The following is a 20,346-nucleotide window of genomic DNA, read 5'->3' as shown; positions in this document are numbered from 1 at the left end:
TCTTATTTTGTCAGTCACAATTTTTTTTTAAAATCATGGTTCTTTGAAGGAACTGTTACTAGTCATAACGAATTGATATTAAAGATAAATACTAAGAGTAGTCAATTATACCAATGGGTATCCATACGTGTTTTTCTCAACTTTTTTTAAATCAAACATTGTACTCGAAAGTAGGTGTCACATTTTGCCGCCGTTGTCAAGTTGGTTACTCATGGGTCAAAGTGAGGGATTAATGAAGAAAATCAAAACAAACCAATTTTAATTATTTTGTAGAAAATAAGAGGAAGCATCTAAGACATAAAAGAAAAATTCTGTTTTTTAACTTTGACGAAATTCGGTGTTGAATCCTTATAAGCACAAAAAAAGGTTACACCATTGTAATATTCCTTGCAGATCAGTTACATTTTGAACAATGGTATGTGTTTCATTGAATTGTTTTATACACACAATATCATAGTAAGTGTCAACAATATAAATATATACAAAAGTATATGATGCAGTGGATGATTATTCTTTACTATCGACATGGCGTAAATAAATATATACCTGAGCTCACTGTGGTTTAGAGTTACAGTGTATCTTTATAGATTTACGTCATGTTGAGAGTAATCACGGCTGCTTGATAAACTTTTGTATATTTATGTTGATGACACTTGAGCTCAAAGTTAGATTTTTCTACCATTCAACAAATCAAAAAATCTTGATAGCTTGCCATCTGTCTTGGAATGACTGTGGGTCGATAAAATTATAAATGAATATTTTACATCAAATCTTGTTTCAAAAATAATGTTTTCTTCATCAAGACAATCTTAAATTATCCATACCATTTTGAGAGTAAATGTGCTTTAATTTTTGTGTGTGGATAAATGGCTTTTTTATTTTCAGAGATGGAAGGAGATAATGATATGCACCTGTGTCTAACTTGTAACGAGAAGATCAATGGTTTGATGAACTATGTCACACACAAACAAACAAAATGTTCACCAAAGACCATATTAGATTCAGGTGTTCATCAAATTGATGACTTTTCTACACCACCAACTAATAATAAGTCAAGCTGCCCTTCAGAACTGAATTCACTACAACCAGCATCATTTGTTCCAAATGTAAATATTAATATTCATACACTAACTTCTGAGGAAAAGTCAACCACAAGAGGTCTATCAGATGAACCTATCACTGACATTGTTTTGCAATCTCTACCTGCTGCAACTTCATCCACAAATGGTAACATGTCTTACAATTTATTACCTAATATCCAAGAGTTTCCTGAAGATATATCCCCTTCAAACAACCAAACAAATTCTAATACTATGAATAGTTTAACATTAGATATACATCAACTGCACAGTTTTATGAATGATGAATTTCCAACAACCTCAACATCCATGACGTCTCCATCAACAGATTCCTTTTTTCAGTCACTTGAATTACAAAGTCGTAAATCACCAAATAAGGGAAAGCCTGGTGTAAATCATGATGGACGAAATATATATAGTAATTTAGAATCATTATCTATTACTAATTTCTTGAATAATTTAGATTTTAGTAGTGATGATGACATTACTAATTTTCCATCAGCTGATGAATTAGACGACTTAGAAGAAGATGACAAACCTCCCAACTCACATACTGGTGGAAAGTGGAAACCTGGAGAACAGCCATCTGGATTGCGATATAAATATTCTGGAAAGAAAATTCCTGGAGGGAAATGGAAACCAGGAACATTGTTGAAGTCCTCAAGTTCCACTGGTAAAACATATATATGTGCTGTCTGTAATGTATCATTCAGTAATTGTCATTCATATTCTGCTCATTGTAGAGAGAAAAGTCACAAATCATTGGCTCAGGCTAGAAATAAAGAAATAAGAAAAAAACAAGATATAATTGATTCTGAATCAATAAATAGAGCAATGGAGATGAGTCTAAGTCCACCTATGGAAATTACTAAAGATTCATCCAAACCCATTAACGTTGACACATTGGAAAATTCTGGGAGTAATACTGGTGAAAAGATTATTCTCAAAATTAAAACAACGATTGATAATGTTGGTGAAAATACTTACCAAGTGGAGGAAGTTAAAACATCACCCTTGTCTGACCCCTCAACTGTTACCATAACAGATTCAGGTAAATTACCTTCAGTACAAGAAAAAAATCAATCAAGTGATCAGGTTAAAAATACACGAGAACTTGATAAATCTAGAAAAAGAAAGAGAAGAGAAGACAACGTTTGTGAGAAACATATCTGCACCATTTGTGACAAAAAATTTAAAGGCAAACATGACATTGTTCGACATTTGATGACAGCTTTTCACAGGAATAGATCAATGGGTCATGCTGAGAATTTAACATTATTAACAAAATATGAAAATTACATAGCTAAATTATGTGCTCACCAATGTCAAATATGTAATTTTTACTTTAACAGACATTCTGATCTGATTGCCCATGTGGCTACTGAGGAACACTTGAAGAAATGTCATAATCCAATAGGAATATTAACCTGTTTATTATGTGGAATTAAATGTGTGGATGGAGAAGAATTAAAGGATCATGTCTGTCATTCAAGTCATATCAAAGCTATTGAAAAAGCAAAAAATCAAAAGATTTGTGTCCTAAAAGATGTTGTTGAGTTAAAGTGTAAGTTCTGTGGATTGAAACAAAACAGTATAAAAAGATTAAGACGCCATATTCTGTATCGACATCAAGATGCTAAAGTAGTTCCACCTGTGGAAAGAGGTTCCAGAAAGTCAAGGTACCCATGTGAGGAGTGTGAACAAACATTTGCTTACCCTTCAGCTTTAAAGCTTCATATTACAAGATTACATGTAGCTGATAAACCATTTAAATGTACAGTGTGTGTGAGGAACTTTTCAAGTAAATATTGCCTAGATAAACACTTAACAACTCCGTTACATGCACGTAAAATGGCAAATGATGACCAGGCTGCAATAGTATCAGTTGAAGAGGCTCAAGAGGTAGAAAGGGTTCTATCAGTAGAAGAAAGTGGTAAAAATGCATTAAAACATGAGGAAGTTGAAGTACTTGTCAAACAGAATAAAAGTAAATTTAAATGTCAAGGATGTAAATTTGAAGCTTCTGGATCAGGTGATTTGAGCAAACATGTCATTGATCATCATAAAGATGAGCTAATTGAATGTAAACTTTGTGATTCTCACTTCTTAAAACGCAAAGCTTATCTTGTACATTGTTCAAGTCAACAGCATCAAAATAATCTTGATAATGAAGAAGGGGAGAAATCTGGTGTAATTGAATGTCCAAAATGCTCCAAGAAGTTTGCAGATGAGAAATGGAGGAATTTACATGTTGAATTTTACCACAATCATGTATCAACTGAAGGACAATTAGTCAGTATATATGGTAGAAATACAAAAGTAAATGAATTGTATGGTGAACATTTGAAACAAATAAAAAATATGGCACATGATGCATCAGTTTCTTGTCCAGAATGTGGTAAATTTGTACATTGTGAAAGAATTATAGAACATCTTAGATTACATACAGGAGAAAAACCATTTGCTTGTAATATTTGTGATAAAAAATTTATAGCCAGACTATCTTTACGCAGACATTTAATGGTACATGTTGGTCTAACTGAACTAACATGTAGTATTTGTAATAAAGAATTTAGACGTTTAAATTCATATAGATTTCATATGGATCAACATAAAAGTAAAGAAGTTCATAGATGTGAAGAATGTGGTGTTGAATTTCCATTACTGAAACAACTAAAATTACATCTAATACGTCATGGAGAACGAAAATTTAAATGCACTTACAAAGGTTGCACTTGGAGCTTTGTATTTAAAAATGAACTAAAAATGCATATGGTAACACATACAGGTGAAAAGAAATATTTGTGTGATACATGTGGTTTTGCTGCTGCAACAAAATCCCGATTAGTACGACATAAAAGAACACATACTGGAGAAAGAAGATATAATTGTGAATATTGTACATACAAAGCTGGAAATGGAACACATCTTAAACGTCATATGAGAATTCATATAGGAGCAAAGCCATTTCAATGTCCTTATTGTCCTCACGCTTGTAATACTCATGAAAACATCCGGAAGCATATTTTAAAGACAAAAAAACATGAGGGTTTGCCTGTCTACCCATGTAAATTTTGTAACTATGGTTGTAGTGACACACAGACTTTTAGATCCCATTTAATAACAGAACATGAAAACATAGTCACACCACAAGGCTTAGACAAACTAGCTGAATATTCTGGTCTGTATTTACGTCAAAATGATCCAGTTAAACCAGAAGAAGGAACTCAAATTATAGTGCCCAAAGAAAGAAAGAAGCGAGGTGATGATCCAAAAAAACCTAAAATAAATATTTCTCAGCTACAATATGTACAAATAAAACCCAGAATGAAAGAGGGTGAAATAAGAGATACAGAATATGATAATAAAGAACACAGTACTATCATAAATACAACCACTAGTACCAGAAGTTTTGTCTCAGATAATCAAATAGTAGAAATACAATGGGACAGTAATGATGTACCTAATATAGCATACAATACAGAAATTAATGATGATGGAAAGCCTACATCTTCTGATGCATATTCCGAACCTTTGGCTCAACCACTACAATTTGTTCATGCAAATTTACCAGAAGCACAAAACTATCATTCATCTCCAAATATAAATAGATTTTATCAAATCATAATGAATGAACATCAGTACCAACAGCAAGACCTAGAGTAATATTAAAAAATCATGATTGCTAGCAAGCAGTGTTGATTTGCAGGGTCAAATTATTTCTTTGCAATTTCATACTTTTGCATTTATATTCACCAAATACAATTTATGTGTTATTTTGATATTATATTTCCTTTTTGGTCATCTGTGTCTGTTTTACTCTCAGTCATAATGTTATATTGTCATTCTCCCTCTGATCATCCATCCAATTCAATTTTGTTTGGGAACCATGAGTATGGTCATGTCTGACAAGTTTGGCATTTGCAGTCAAATTGCAGATAACTTCCATTTCTTAAAGTAAAAGCTGTGATGGAACTACTTTTCTACAAAAAATTTAGTATTGAAATGTTTTGTGTTCTGTTTTGACTAATAATATCCACATAGGTTGTATTATGTCCCCTGAACTGTAAACCTTAGATCATATGTATTAACAAACGTTCCCCATCCCAATCTCTCAGCTCTAGTACCATGTTTTCATGATTGACTAAAAGCAAACTGAAATTAAAACCCTGGGATTGAAGCCAGGACCTCCAGGTTATCAAACATGTGTCTAACCACAGCAAGTAAGGTTTTTATTTTTATTGTTTAAATTAGAAAATAATCATGAAAAGCTGTCCGCATCAATTTAAATACATCCCCTCACATTGGTCCATTTAAGATTTTTATAACAAAAAGTTACATATTTGGTTCAGAGTCAATGGCTAAGAATGACAACACATATCAGTTCAGAGTGGTAATTAACTGATATCAACCTAATCGCTAATCTACTGCTTCACAATGCCAGATATCAGTTATAAATTTGTAATTAATGTTTTGTAATTTCAGATCAATTAAAAAAGTGATTTGTTATCTTTAACAAAAGAGTAATAAAAAAACACTTAAAATTATAATTTTGTCTAATTAGTTTATTTTCCATTTTTAGAGCATGAACATTTTCTGAAACATGATATGATGAATAAAATATAAAATTCTTTATTGTAATAGCATATATATTACAGCTTATAAATTATTATCTTTAATCCTAATTGACAATTGAACAACTCAAATAACTCAATTTTATTTTTTAATGAAATGGACACCACCAATAAGAGTCAAAGACACATGATCAGCCTGGTTTAAATCTTTTTACTGCTAACTCTTTCTCCTAAAATAGAATCAATAAAACAAAAATGAATTCAGACAGTCTTGCAAGTGGGCAATTAGAAAATCTGTTTGCATTTTGAACGAAAATAAGAGTAAAAACATTGATAACTGATCTTGCTCATTAATGAAACATTGACAATAACCATCCAAAATTTGTATTCTATACAGTATATTTTAGCAATAAATGAAAACTTGATCAATTTATATTCTGATTACTCAAGACGTCTGGAATTGGTCTTGGAAATACAGTTCTTTTACTATGTCATTCAAAATGCTATTAACTAACACAGTAGAAGATTCTTGTCAGCTTAAACTACTGAATTGTAGTCTATTTACATACAAATCAATTTTGTTGCAAGGGCAATAACTCACGAATCATTTATCCAAAAATTGACTTTGAAATCCTGCAAGATTCCATCAATATACATAAGCTTAGCAAGTTATTTTCACACAGATTAAGACTAGCCTCTAAAGTGCCCATGGGACAAAGTTCAAATATTTCAACTAAATGAAAGTCAATAACTAAAACACTGTTCATCAAAAATTATAGAATATCAAGCTTCTAGAAAATCAAGATTTCACCAATATACAAACATATACCAAGTTTCATCAAAATAAAACCAAAAATATTGTGTTTACAAACCAATATTTACCTGTTTTGGCTATAATATCTCAAAAATTGTACATCAAAAATATCACAAATACTAATCATGCCAGGGAACTCACTAAAATGCATAGCATACCATACAGATTAATTGGGACCTCTATCAAATAAACAAGCCAATTGAGGGTGGACAGACAGGGGTTACAACAGTACCGTATATGTTAACATGTTAAGGTACAAAATACTTACAGTTCCAAAATGGTAAAAATGAGGTGCTAATTCACATAACCATTCTGGTTTAATAACTGTCAAGTCTCTCATAAAATATTTAGATGTCTGAATAACTTCATTGAAAACTACCCTGAAATATAATTAAGTCTTGCAACTTAAAAAAAAAGTGATATTGAACTATTTCAGAGGAAAGCCCTCTATACAGTCTATCTTTGGATTTAACATGCCTATAAATTATGATTGGATTTAATAGAATTTGTAGTACTTCAAATATATAATTTTAAATAATTAATAATTATAATTACACGTAGTTCCACATTAACTAAGTTTAAAAACAGGACATTTTGACAAAAAAGATTTAATTGTATTTTGTCATAGTTTATTTCATTATTCATCAACTAGTCAATCGTTCTAGGCACACCTAAAATACTTTTTGCACAAATGATAATTAAGGATTAGTCAAGTCATAATAATGTGTGTCACAAGTCAAAATATTGAATACCACAAGTCATTATAGTGGATTTCACAACTCATTATAAAGAATCAATCTACATTATCATGTCAAGTTTACCATTAATGGTCTTGGACAATATATCTGATTGTCTACCATTCACACATCCTAATTGAATGAAAACTCTAGCCTCTATCCCAAGACATTTTCATTATCTCAAAGACAATTTAAAAACTTGGGAGCAATAAAGCTATTAAACCAAACATCACCTGGTCAAGTTTCATTAAATCAAATTAAAACTGTAGCTTACATCATTCAAACAAGTTATGTTAACAGGGCTACAGAAATGTCAAGTCGACCTTATTGTTCGTCCATATATTCAAACACATGTACAAAAATAGAAGGACAATGCCACTGTCCTGGCAAAATTCGTATCAGTAACGCTGCATGGCATTGTCCTTCTTTATCATTTGGAACAAAATTCCTTTTTATTTCCAACATTACAACTTGTGAAATCCATTTCTTTGAGTTGTGAAACTTTTAATATTGCCTTGTGGATCATGTTATTAATAGTCAGTGTGGCTGCATATAATTTTATCTGTCTGTCTCCAAAAGCCCAATTTATGTATGAAATTAAACAAAGGCAGATTAAAATTAAACAATTTTCTTTCTCCATTCATAGCACTCAAACTGTAGTTAATATATATTATTTATAAATCTTTAGATATGTATACATCGTTACAAATGAAAAAAAATCAAAATTAGTAAAATGAACCTATCATATAAGAGACTTTTAATATTAGCAAACTCATGACCTTAATTTATCTGAATAAATAACTTGGTAGTAGGGTAATCCTTTAAAATGTCAGCTGTTATGTTGTTTTCAGTGATGATATTAGGATAAAAACAAGTCAAGCCACCTGATATTGTCTCTAATACTGTTTATCTTGTTTATCCTATAGATTAATCAAGATTTTTTATATACTAAATCAGGCTTAACATTAATCAATTGATCTGTTACCTACACATGTACCAACACACAATATTAAAAACTATTTTACCAGATATACTTAGCTAGACCATTTAACCTCTCTTGACAATACCAGTTTATTATATTCAGATAGCTATAGCAAAGGCACAGTTGATTCACAGGGTACAAACCAAAATATAAAACAAACAATCAATGAGTTCTGGAAACTGATCTTCTGTAGGGGTCATGATCATTGGGGACTTACTCAAAAAGAATCACAGAAGAAACCTTGAGAGACCTCTATAAAAATAACGGACAGGAGAAGAACTCAACGTCTGCAATATGGATCTTTTTTTTAAATTTCACCTTAACCAACTTCATCCCCACCAATATTAGGAGTAGTGCTCTGGAAAACATTAGACTGCTCAAGATGATACCAAACACTTTCTGCATTTCCACATCTATATTTGACAAATTTGCAACAAACATAAATATATAATGCCTGTCAAAAAGAACTAAAATTTAGACTTTGCTGAAACGTACAGAAAAACTTCACCCAAAAATATGTCAATACCCCAATTTATAACGTCATACAAGCACATATTAGATAAGAGGATTCAAGTTTTTTTTGGGAACGTCCCTAGAACAAAATCAAAAATGGTATAGCCTAATTGTCTTCACCAAACATTTTTAAATGACCTGGAATCAAAAATGAATATCTAAAACTCAATTTTTGGTAAACCAGAAGTGTGCCATTGCATAATGTGCAGATATTTTGCATCAAGTCTGTAGGGCTTATTTATGAACCGATTTACCTGAAATTTTCTTTAATATGTTCATTGTTATAAGACATATCTGGTGAGGATAAAAAAAAAATTCAATTTTTAAATATTTTTGTCAAAAAAATTTGAATCCAAAATTTTCAAAAAAGCTCAAAATTTCTAACTCAGCCGCTAATTATCCGATTGATCTGAAATTCACAGGACATATACAGAATGTCCATACAAATAAATCTATACAATCGAAATTTTTCTATCACTTCCGGTTTTTGCTTGAGAACTTCCGGTTTTTATAAGTCACGTCTGGCACCCCCACTTCTGGTGTAAATTTCAGATGTTGGCAAAAACCATATATATTGTCTGTCAGTCATAATTAGAATGCACTTAGCAGAAATCCAAACCCGAAGTGATGCATAAGCTGTCGTCTCGGACTGACCCATTTTAGCAAAAAATTAATTAGTCCTCCATTTTTTGTCCGATTTTTATGATTTGTGTCTATTAAAATTTTTTAACCTTGTCTACAGTTTGTTGGAACAGAATTTTGAATTTCGAATTTGAATTTTTTTTATATTCGTTTGAATTTTTTGAAAATTCAAAAGGCCACACCATGTGACCTTGACCTTTGATGACCTTGAAAATTTCACTGTAGGATGTTCTTGACCTCAGCTATCCACAGGTGTACTAATATTGGTTGAAAAATATCAACTTCCGGTTAAATAGCCATTCAAAAATTAACATTTTTGACAACTTTGGACGGCTGTATGACCTTTTCTAATAAACACAGAAAATATTTTTTTCAATTTTGTAATTCCATTTTGATTATCTTTTCAATGATATATGACAATAATCCATTAAAATATGTTTTAAAAATATTGGTTTTTTTTTTTTCGACTGAGGGTTCTAACTTACAATGTAATTAACTCCTAGCAGTATGGTTTGTATATTCAGGATCTACTCAATTTTGTCTTTTCAACGATATGTGACATGGGTGGTTTAATACAAAATTGAATTTGTGAAAATAGGCATAAAAGTGTTAAATGTTTATAAAAAATGTGATAAAAATCTGTAGATTGTGGGGATTAAAATGATTGACAGGTGTTATAACAGGTTATATAATATGATAGGAAAGCTATCCATATGAACTTTTGACATGCAGGTGTGAAGTAGTTTGGGTCATAAACAGATTAATCAATCTGATTATGTAATCTTTTAACACTTAAAAAAATAACTTTTTTTTTTCACTTTTTTTTTTCAATTTTCACTTACAATAATTTAACATACACTCATATAGAGTAGTGAATTTTTGATACATTAACCTGTTCGAATTTTTTCTGTACCATTAATAGAACTCCATCTGCAAGATACACACAACAGTTTTGGTTATTGGTGTTAGTTAGGCTGAGGAAATAAAAGCAAACAGCTATGATGACACTAGAGATTTCAAATTTTTGAAAGAAAAGGGGCACGGAGGAGTAGGAGTATATTATAAGCAAAACAAAAATGTCTACATTGAACACATTGCTTTAAATATTTTGGATAAAAATATTAACGTAATTGTTATCTATAGACCACCAGTTTATCAATTAGATTTATTTCTTCCAATGTTAGAAAGATTATTAGTTGAATTACAAGAATCTGGTTCAGACTATGTTATTATGGGGGATTTCAACCAAAATATCTTGGAGGGTCATTTGTCTATACTGAATTGTTTTCAAAAATTTGGTTTTCAACACCTTGTTCAGCATTACACCTACTACTACTTTAACCCTGTGCCAGTGCCTTATATTGAATAGTTACTGGTTACTCTTCAATCTATTCCATCTTTGAGTATTTCCCAACAATCTTCTTTTCAGCCAAGTTCATCTCCTTTAACCTCTTCACCATCTCCTTCTCGACAATCATCTTCGCAGAATTCTAAATCTTCCTGACGCAAGATCGATTGTGATCCTAAGCAACTACCAAGTCGTCATGCCAACCAAAATAAAGAATCATGGTCATTACCTGCTGTTACCAAATCAAATTTGATATTGGGATCATCTAATCTGAACAGAATCGACAAATCCAAAATAAACTCAAACACTCAAGTTGAATCATACCCAGGAGCCAAAATAGACCATATCATCCAATTTCTTAAAAAACACCAGCAGCAACCAGCATCGAATAGCATTGATCCTGACAACATTATTTTTCATGTGGGCCTTAACAATAGAGGTGAAGCGGCAGATATTATCTTCAAAAAATGACCAATCTGGTTTCTTTAGCTTCTTCCGTACTGTTTTGAACGCTCTAAAACATGACAAGAATATTGTTATCAAGAAAAGCGACAAGGGCAGTTGTTGTGTGATCTTAAATAGGCAGGATTATGTTAAAGAAGCCGAATCTCAAATAAGCAATCCTGAACATTACACTCGTTTGCAGGATCCGATCTACAAAGAAACCTCTAAATTAATAACAAATATTTTGAAAAATTTACTTGAGAAAGACTACATTAAGCAAAAACAATTTGATTATTTAAAGCCAGAAAAAGAACCACATCAGAGACATCTTTATACCCTCCCAAAAATACACAAAAATCCTGAAACTGAGTGGTTCTCTCCAAATAAAATCCCAAAAGGTGGCCCAATTATTTCCGATTGTGGAAGCGAATCGTACAGGGTATCAGAATACATTGATCACTTTGTACTGCCTCTTGCCTCAAAACATCCTGCCTATATCAAAGACACCAACGACTTTGTGGAAAAGGTAAAGAAACCCGTGATCCCAGAAAATGCCCTTTTAGTCTCTTTAGACGTTCAAAGCATGTATACTAATTGACAATGATTCTGGATTACGCGCTGTAAAGCGGGCATTCGAGCGAAAGCCCGATCCTGATAGACCAGATAAAGAAATTCTTGAACTTTTGGAAATTTGTTTAAAACATAATGACTTTACTTTCAATGAAAATATTTATCTTCAGGCTTCAGGAACTGCCACGCTTTGCGCCCTCTTATGCAAACATTTTCATGGCAGAATGGGAAAGAGAAGTTTCACTCCTCTGTCCCAAACTACCAATTTTTTATGTAAGATTTCTTGATTTCTTAATTTGGACTCATACAATAGATGAATTTTGGGAATATTTTGTTACTCTCAATAGCCACCACCCTTCTGTAAAATTAACTTCTAATATTAGCGACAAACAGATTGATTTTATAGACACCACAGTTTTTAAAGATACCAATTTTCATGAAACCAATCAATTAGATATAAAAGTTTTTTTTAAGCCCACTGATACTCACCAACTTTTATTCAAATCATCTTTTCATCCTAAAACATACTTTTCTGGCATTAAAAAGTCGCAGATCTTGAGATTTCACCGAATTTGTACGCGCAAGAAGGACTTCGAGGAGGCTTGTTCAACTGTTTTCCAAAAATTGCGCGAACGTGGATATTCAAGAAGGTTCTTGAGAGGTATTAAAAGCTCAACAGTTGCTGAAATCTCTGCTAAAAATAATTCGATTCTTTTGCCAATACCAAATTCTTCAGTTTATCCTTGTAACAACCCTCGCTGTCAAACCTGTCCCTTCATTTTACCAACAAATTCTTTCCGAAATAGACGCACAGATTCCATATTTCAAGTAAATGAAAAACTCAACTGCAACAGCAAAAATATTATTTATCTTATTTCTTGCACAAAATGTGATGAACAATACGTTGGGGAGACAAAAAATTCGTTAAGGGTCTGTTTCAACCATCATAAGTCTGACTAAAACTAAAAAAATTAATAAAACCGTTTCAAAACACTTCAATCAACCTGATCACCAATTAACAGACCTGAAAATTATTCCCATTGAACAGATATACGAACAACCTGGCAATGATACAAAGAAAATTCGACTCATTCGCGAAAATTATTGGATAACAAATTACAAACCATGCATCCTTTAGGAATGAACATCTAAGTTGATTTCCAAATGATACCTTTTGTTATTCAATACAACAACACAGCTGGTTAAGTTCCCTGAATAATTATCCGTCTTTACAAAGAATTGCAGGAAAAATTTCCAACAGTCTTTACAAATGATTTAGTTATCGCCTATACCCGTAATAAAAATCTAAATGATATCTTAGTCCGTGGTAGATTACCCCCCATCCCCCTTCCATAGGTTTAGTACATTTCCTTTAATTAATATTTCTTATTTATGATAACTTACAATTGAAGAGTTTCCTCGCAAAAATATCATACATGTATACTATTTTCACTTAATAAATTATATATATTTTTTATATGAAATACGCATTTTCCTTTTCATTTAATATAGGACAATTCCTCAGTTTCACCAGTGAAAATGTTTATTATGATTTCCATGGTTATTAATGTTCCTGTTGGAACCAGTATTCTTCTTATATATTTCAGATTCGGAAGATAATGGATTTGCATTTCAAATATTCTATATCATTCTTTTAAACTAACTTCACAAACATTGCCTACATGCCTGTGCCTGTGCTTTCGTAACATTGCTTAACCGCAATGTTACAACCTAAAATTCCTAATTACTACTGAAGGTGGGACACTTATAGATCATGTTTATATCAGTAAAGAAATTCTGTCACATAATGTTCACATTTCACACATACCTGTATATTATAGCTACCATGAAGCTATTTAAATAACCATACGATAAGTTATATTGATACAAGATTGAATTTACCCTTTCACAAAACATTTTCGGATCTCAATCGGTTTGTTAAACCAGCTTTAAAAAATTCTGCTATTTCCTCGGCTATCGAGACAGTAAATAATGTTTGGGCTAAAAACTTGGCGATAGCACTTAAGAATCATTATGATTCACAGCTGAAAAAATTTCCTTGATCAAAGCACGCAATATTTCGGAATCAAATTTTAAACAATTCACTTTCGAAGCAATAAATTGGGCTAATAAGTCATATCGCCGACTCCAAAAAGATACCCAATTGATCAATTTGATAAAATCATAGACTCTTTAAAAGACGTAGGTGTGGTGAAAGACATGGAAGCTGAATCTCAACCAGTTTCTACACCAAACAGACACCAGTTACCATTAATCGCAGATGTAAGACCTACGCCGAAACGCAAAAGAACTCCATCACCTTCTGGCCTTAGTACCTCGCAAGAACCACTATCCACAAGCAAGAAACCTCATACTGATAAACGTACTTAACCGTTACCAACTTTTACTGCAACTCCATCCACACCAATGACGACGCCAAGATCGAACCCTGAAACACTGAAACCTCAACGTACCAATACTTGCCGCCGCTTAAGTTTAACCACCTCACCCTCATCTCCAGCCTGTAAAGCACGATGTCATAATAATGAGAAGGATAAATCCAAATGGTCTATTCCCACACTCACCAAACCAACAGTTATCATTGGATCTTCCAACATCAGCAACATCCCGTTCCTACATCCAGACACCCAAGCCGAATCTTGCCCGAATTCAACATATCAATACATTACTCTCCAAGATCTCTCCAACAACCATTCCGAAAAAGGTGTTATTTCATGTTGGCCTAAATAATAAACAGGAATCAGGAGAATCCATACACAGAAGAATGCTGGAACTCCTCAAACTTGCCAAGTCGAAATTTCCGTCTGCTACCCTTTACGCCACACAGATTCCTTACGCAAAGGAGCTACAATTAGGTGAACCTCATTTAGTCAATAACCTCCAGAAGTTCAACAGTCTATTATATCATAAACCGTCTACCAATGCCCATACTATTCCTCGCTTCAATGGAGTGGTCAGTGTCATTTCGGATAACATCCACTGGATGTCCCCCACTGCAAAAAGTATTTTTCATGGGTCTCCCATTTAAACTGAACGCGGGGGGAAATGCTCTAAAATTAGGAGAAACTGTGGTTAACCTCAGTTCGCGAAAACTTTCTCCCCTTGAAGAAAGAGTTTTATATAGAGGTTTAACATTTATTCCGACATCTAAAACTCTTTCCCATGAACCAATTTTATCGTCGGTTGAACACGTCAATAGGACTTTTAAGTTAAATTTCTTTTTTCGGAATAGACTCAGCAGAGGCAAGCGAATACCGTTCATTGAAAAGTCTGGTTGGACTCCACCAGACAGCGCGATTGACTCAGATATTTTGGCTACTTGCGATAAATTACATGAAGAAATATCTCATTTACCTTTGGTGAATGAAAAACACAACCTCACCAAGTTTGAAAGGAAAGCTTTGAATAGCCTAAAAAACGATGAGAACATTATAATACGAAAGAGCGACAAAGGCAGTTGCTGTGTCATTCAGAATCGCGAAGACTACATTTTTGAATTAGAGAAACAATTGAACAATGCTAATCATTACCGTGTACTTGATCAACCTATTTTCATGGAAACTGCGGAAAAAATAAATAATATTTTAAAAACTTTAGTAAACAAACAATTTATTTCTGATTCCCAATATAATTATCTTTCAACGAAACCCGAAGTCCGTCAACGTCACATTTATACTTTACCGAAGATTCACAAAAACCCGGAAACTGAATGGTCTTTAGCCAATAGGATTCCTAAAGGCAGGCCTATTATCTCAGATTGCGCAAGCGGATCCTACTGAGTTTCTGAATACATTGACCATTTTTTACTTCCATTAGCGTGTAAGCATCCGTCATATCTTAAGGATACCACCGATTTTGTTGAAAAAAATGAAAAGCTTGAATGTTCCTCCAAACGCAAGATTTATCTCATTAGATGTTACGAGAGTGTATACCAATATTGATAATAAAACCGGTTTAGACGCTGTCCGAAAAGCCTTTCTTCAAAATCCCTGCGTAGATAGACCCGATAAAGAAATATTAGAACTTTTGGAATTATGTCTAAAGCGAAATGACTTTGTTTTTAATGAAAAAATTTATCTCCAGACTTCAGGCACCGCGATGGGCAAAAGATTTGCGCCGAGTTATGCAAATATCTTTATGGCTGAGTGGGAACTGGAAATTTCTTCCATTTCCCCTTTTGAACCTTTCTTCTATGGAAGGTTTCTTGACGATATTTTTATTATTTGGACCGAGTCTTTAACAAATTTTTGGCAATATTTTGAAATTTTAAATAATCACCACCCTTCTGTAAAACTAACTGCGAATATTTCTGAACAAAGTACGGATTTTTTGGATATACTACGGTATTCAAAGGACCAAGTTTCTCTCAAACAAACAAATTAGACATCAAAGTATTTTTTACCAACCAACGGATACTCACCAACCTTTATATAAAAACTCTTTTCATCCAAAACATACTTTTACGGGAATAATCAAATCACAAATTTTGCGTTTTTTTAGAATTTGCACTCAAAAAGTAGATTTTGATGCAGCTTGTAGACTAGTTTTCAGTAAATTAAGAGAAAGGGGCTATTCCAAACGATTCTTGCGCAAAATTAAAAATGACACTGTTTTGGACCTTTTGAAAATTAATGAACCCCCTCCTCCAATAAATAACTTTGGCGCAATACCATGTAGAGGTTCTCGGTGTCGCACCTGTGAACATATCCATATGTCTCATTATTTTCAAAATAAAAAAACGGAAAAATATTTGAAATTAAAGAACGTCTCACGTGTACTGATAAAAATATCATTTACCTAATTTCGTGTAAAAAATGTGACAAACAATACGTTGGCGAAACCCAGAACGTGTTGCGAACTCGATTTAGCGGCCATCGCTTTGATATAATTCATAGCAAAAATAGACCAATTTCTCATCATTTTAATTTACCTGACCATTCCATTGAAGACCTACTTATCATGCCTATTGAATCAATTCCTGACTCTGATCTTATCAAACCAAAAACCAAACGATTACAGAGAGAAAGCTACTGGATGGACCAACTCCAAACAGTGGCTCCAAAAGGACTTAATATCCAGCATGATAATCAAATGATTCCATTTGTTGCCACCTTTAATCACACAGCTGCCAAACCTCATCCATCGTCAAACAGTATTACAGTGAATTACAGAACAGATTTCCGAATGTATATACCAAACGACTTGTAATTGCCGATAAGCGCAATAAAAACCTTAGTAATTTTCTGGTCCGTGGTAGACTCGATCCCATTGAATCCAATAATACTTGACCCCCCTCTCTATTTTCTAGCTCATTAAGTATAATATATTCTAATCCTTATATATAGATGTTTATCTTTTCAGAACCTATTCATACTCTTTTCTTTTAGAACTGGTAACAAGAAAACTTTCATATTATAGACTTTTGTTTATTGTAGATTACTCGTGGTTGTTTTTTTTAACTTAATACTAACTATGCTAACTTCACCTTATCTTGTATTGAACATTTATCTCTTTATTTGATACCTTGGCCAGTGCTTCACTCTTAACACAAAACATTAAGCTTGGCTCTTTACTTAAAGTGGATCGAATCAACACTGGGCAAGAGAGGGTTTGAAGTTCAAAAAAGTCTTACAACTATCAGGCAAAGTATCACGGGCCATGTTCAGTGCTGTTAACAGTCTATTTGCCATTGGACAGTTGCCAGACATGATAAAGAAATGTGGCCCTGCTTACTCACTTTAAAATCCATGGAAGACACGCACACAAGCCAGTTGATATTAAGAACTATCAACCTATATAAACAGTATTCACACTGAAACCATCTGACCTTGTCTTTGATATTATTAGAGCAAATTGAGGTCAAACCACCAGATAGTGTATACTAAATAATGATTTCTTTTCAATACTTTATTATAAACTAAATATTTAAAGATAGCTTGCCAGGCAAGGTAATATACGCCCACTAGCAGCTTTGATTTTGAACGTAAATATTTAGTAGTACAGAAACAATCACCAGTATGAAATATTCAACCTTCAGTCATACACTTCGTTTGAACTCTTTAGGGCGATACTGAATAATATTGAGTATGAGTTATTGCCCTTGTTCTAGAAAAGTGTTCAACTTTTAGCTCGTGAAAACTCTAGAAGGCAAATATTAAATCTTAATTGGGCTAGAGACCCTGCGCTGCGACGTTAGCTTTACTCAGTATGCATGTATGTTCCACAATGAGTTGCTGTTTCTGTTTAAATGTATTTTACTGTAATGTTGTTAGCCATTAAAAACATCTCACACCCTTCACCTTCTGGAGGACCCATCGACCATCTACGAATCTTTTTGCAATTTTAGACATGAAAATTTTATGAACACAGATTTGGACATTTGGATGCATTTCCTATACAAACTTTATCATAAAAATATTACCGGGTACTGTCAAACTATCGGAAATCAATCTGAATACACAATTTGTATTCAGTAAATTGAAATTGTAGACGCTAGAATTATTATTTAGTATAATTTTGAAGAACACCTCTATTTATCTGAATAAATAAGTTAGCCTCCAAACAATCTTTTTATGATTTCGGAATGCTAAAACTTTTCAGCTTTTGTAAAAATTCTAAAATTTTATCAAATATAGAAATTGTGTTTCTTAGGCGATCAGATTTGTGTGTTGATATTCCTGATTTATAGGATTCTGATTTCTGAAAGAAATCAAACAGAGTTTTGCTCAAGAGAACCAAATTTCAAATTTAAACCAGTGAAGAAGGGCTCTGTACTAAATTTAGAACATGAAATCTAATACCAGGGTTCCAAGAACAGGTCAAGTTATTGTATCTTCTTAGTAGGGTATTTTCTATTGGTGACAAGGTGCAATATGACTGTATCATATCTGTCAAAGAGTAATGAACCATCACATTCCAGTTTTGGCTGTAATGGCCGCCAAGTGGTAGTAAAAGTTAGGACTGTGTTTAAGAGTTAAAATCTGAAAACGTTTTCATGAACGAGGTCAATAACTCCTATGAAACATTTTTTGATTTTTTTGATTTTCGATAGGGTTCATCCTTGGGTGATAATAAACAATTTCGCCAAGTTTCGTCAAGAATTGTCCCTTCTACAGTGTTAACGAGCTCAAAATTGAACGCATTTTCAAGGACAAGGGCAATAACTTATACTAAATACTTTTCTATTCCTCTGGTTTTCAATAGAGTTCATCCTTGGGTGATTATGAACACTCATATCAAGTTTTGTCAAGAATTGTGTCTTGTAGAGTGTTTACGAGAAACTGTGGACGGACCGACATGGGTGACGGCAATATATGCCCCCCATTTCATGTGGGCGAATATAAACCAAACTATTACCGTTACATCAAATATTTTGTAACACCATATCTGCACTTTTATAATCAAGCCTTAAATTAGATTTGTGTTTTTGCACCATTCATTTATTTTAAAACATATTACTTTTCAAATAGGTAAAGTGTAATTCAGAGTTTGTAATAAATGAGCTAAGTGTTCCACGGTGAAATGCTCCACAAAGATTACCAATATTTGGGATTTGAAATGGCAAAAAATCAGTCAAGTTAAGCCTACTTTTCTTATATTTACATATTCATGTGGGCGTATAAAAAGGGAATTAATAAAATGCCAATTAAAGGGTCTGTCATCATAGTTGTTATAGTAACTTGTATTCATTCTCTTTAATTGCTACCTTTATACTTCACAGTGAATTGTTTGGATAGATAAGGAGAAAATATACCGGAATCAAATTTTTATTCTTTTCGGTCTACCTTTCAAAATTACTTTTTTTACTTATTTACTAAATATTAACACCACAATAGTTGTAAACAATACTCTAACTCTGTGCCAGTGCCTTTTATTGAATAGCATTTTGTTACTTTCAATCACTAATCTCTATTCTCTTGTTTAGTTTCATCAGTAGGTGTTATATTATTGATCAATATTATGAATCTAAGCATAATGAAAATGCCCTTTAAATCTTCCATAAAGTATAAATAGAAATGAAAACTGAATAGCCAGTCTGTCTTGTAAAGAAACAATATGTTTTTAAATTGGGTAAAGTAAAGACCAGGATGACCCCTACAAGAACATTGCCTTAGTATACAACTGCCCGAACCAGAAATTGAATATTTTGCTACAGAGTAAATACTGCGTTAAGAATTACTCACCATTTAGATGAATTTTAGGATTTAAAGCTAAGATTGAACTTACCATTTAGAAGGTATTTCAGGAAATAAAACTGAAGTGGGATGTATATGCAAGGTTTGGTCATCACGAATTGTTCTATATTCACCACTATAGTGTAATTTTGCAGCATTTGCAAAAAACCCTGATGTTATACATCTTTGAATACATTCAACATTTTCTGAAAATAAATAACACATATTTTATTGATAAATACGGGTATTCAAAATATCAAATTGTCAGGTTTGAAATAAACACTTTTTATCCATGGAGACAAGGGTGCATGCAATGATATATGCACTCATTAACAAATACAAATAGGTGGTAGACTCACTTAATTGTTGGCAACTGATTGAGATTCAAACTGAGAAGGAAATAAATGCAAGTCTGCCATAAAGGGTATGAGAAGGTTCTCCTCCCAGA

At 32.7% G+C, this 20,346-nt stretch overlaps 2 protein-coding genes across 2 annotated transcripts; one reads left to right on the top strand and one right to left on the bottom strand.

Annotated features, from left to right (window-relative positions):
* Window positions 1-2,759: 2,759 nt before the first annotated feature.
* On the top strand, window positions 2,760-4,157 carry LOTGIDRAFT_54746 (hypothetical protein; the record flags this gene model as incomplete). Its single annotated transcript, XM_009068141.1, has 2 exons — window positions 2,760-2,925; window positions 3,460-4,157. Coding segments are annotated over 2 exons (864 nt in total), but the record flags the coding sequence as incomplete, so codon positions are not given.
* Window positions 4,158-6,747: 2,590 nt separating this feature from the next.
* LOTGIDRAFT_66992 (hypothetical protein) lies at window positions 6,748-20,087 on the bottom strand (the record flags this gene model as incomplete). Its single annotated transcript, XM_009068146.1, has 2 exons — window positions 6,748-6,847; window positions 19,951-20,087. Coding segments are annotated over 2 exons (237 nt in total), but the record flags the coding sequence as incomplete, so codon positions are not given.
* Between the last annotated feature and the right edge of the window lie 259 nt (window positions 20,088-20,346).

This window comes from Lottia gigantea (genome assembly GCF_000327385.1).
Source record: "Lottia gigantea unplaced genomic scaffold LOTGIsca_9, whole genome shotgun sequence".
NCBI lineage: Eukaryota > Metazoa > Mollusca > Gastropoda > Lottiidae > Lottia > Lottia gigantea.
Note: the sequence above shows the minus strand (reverse complement) of the source record. Positions and strands in the feature narration are given on the sequence as shown.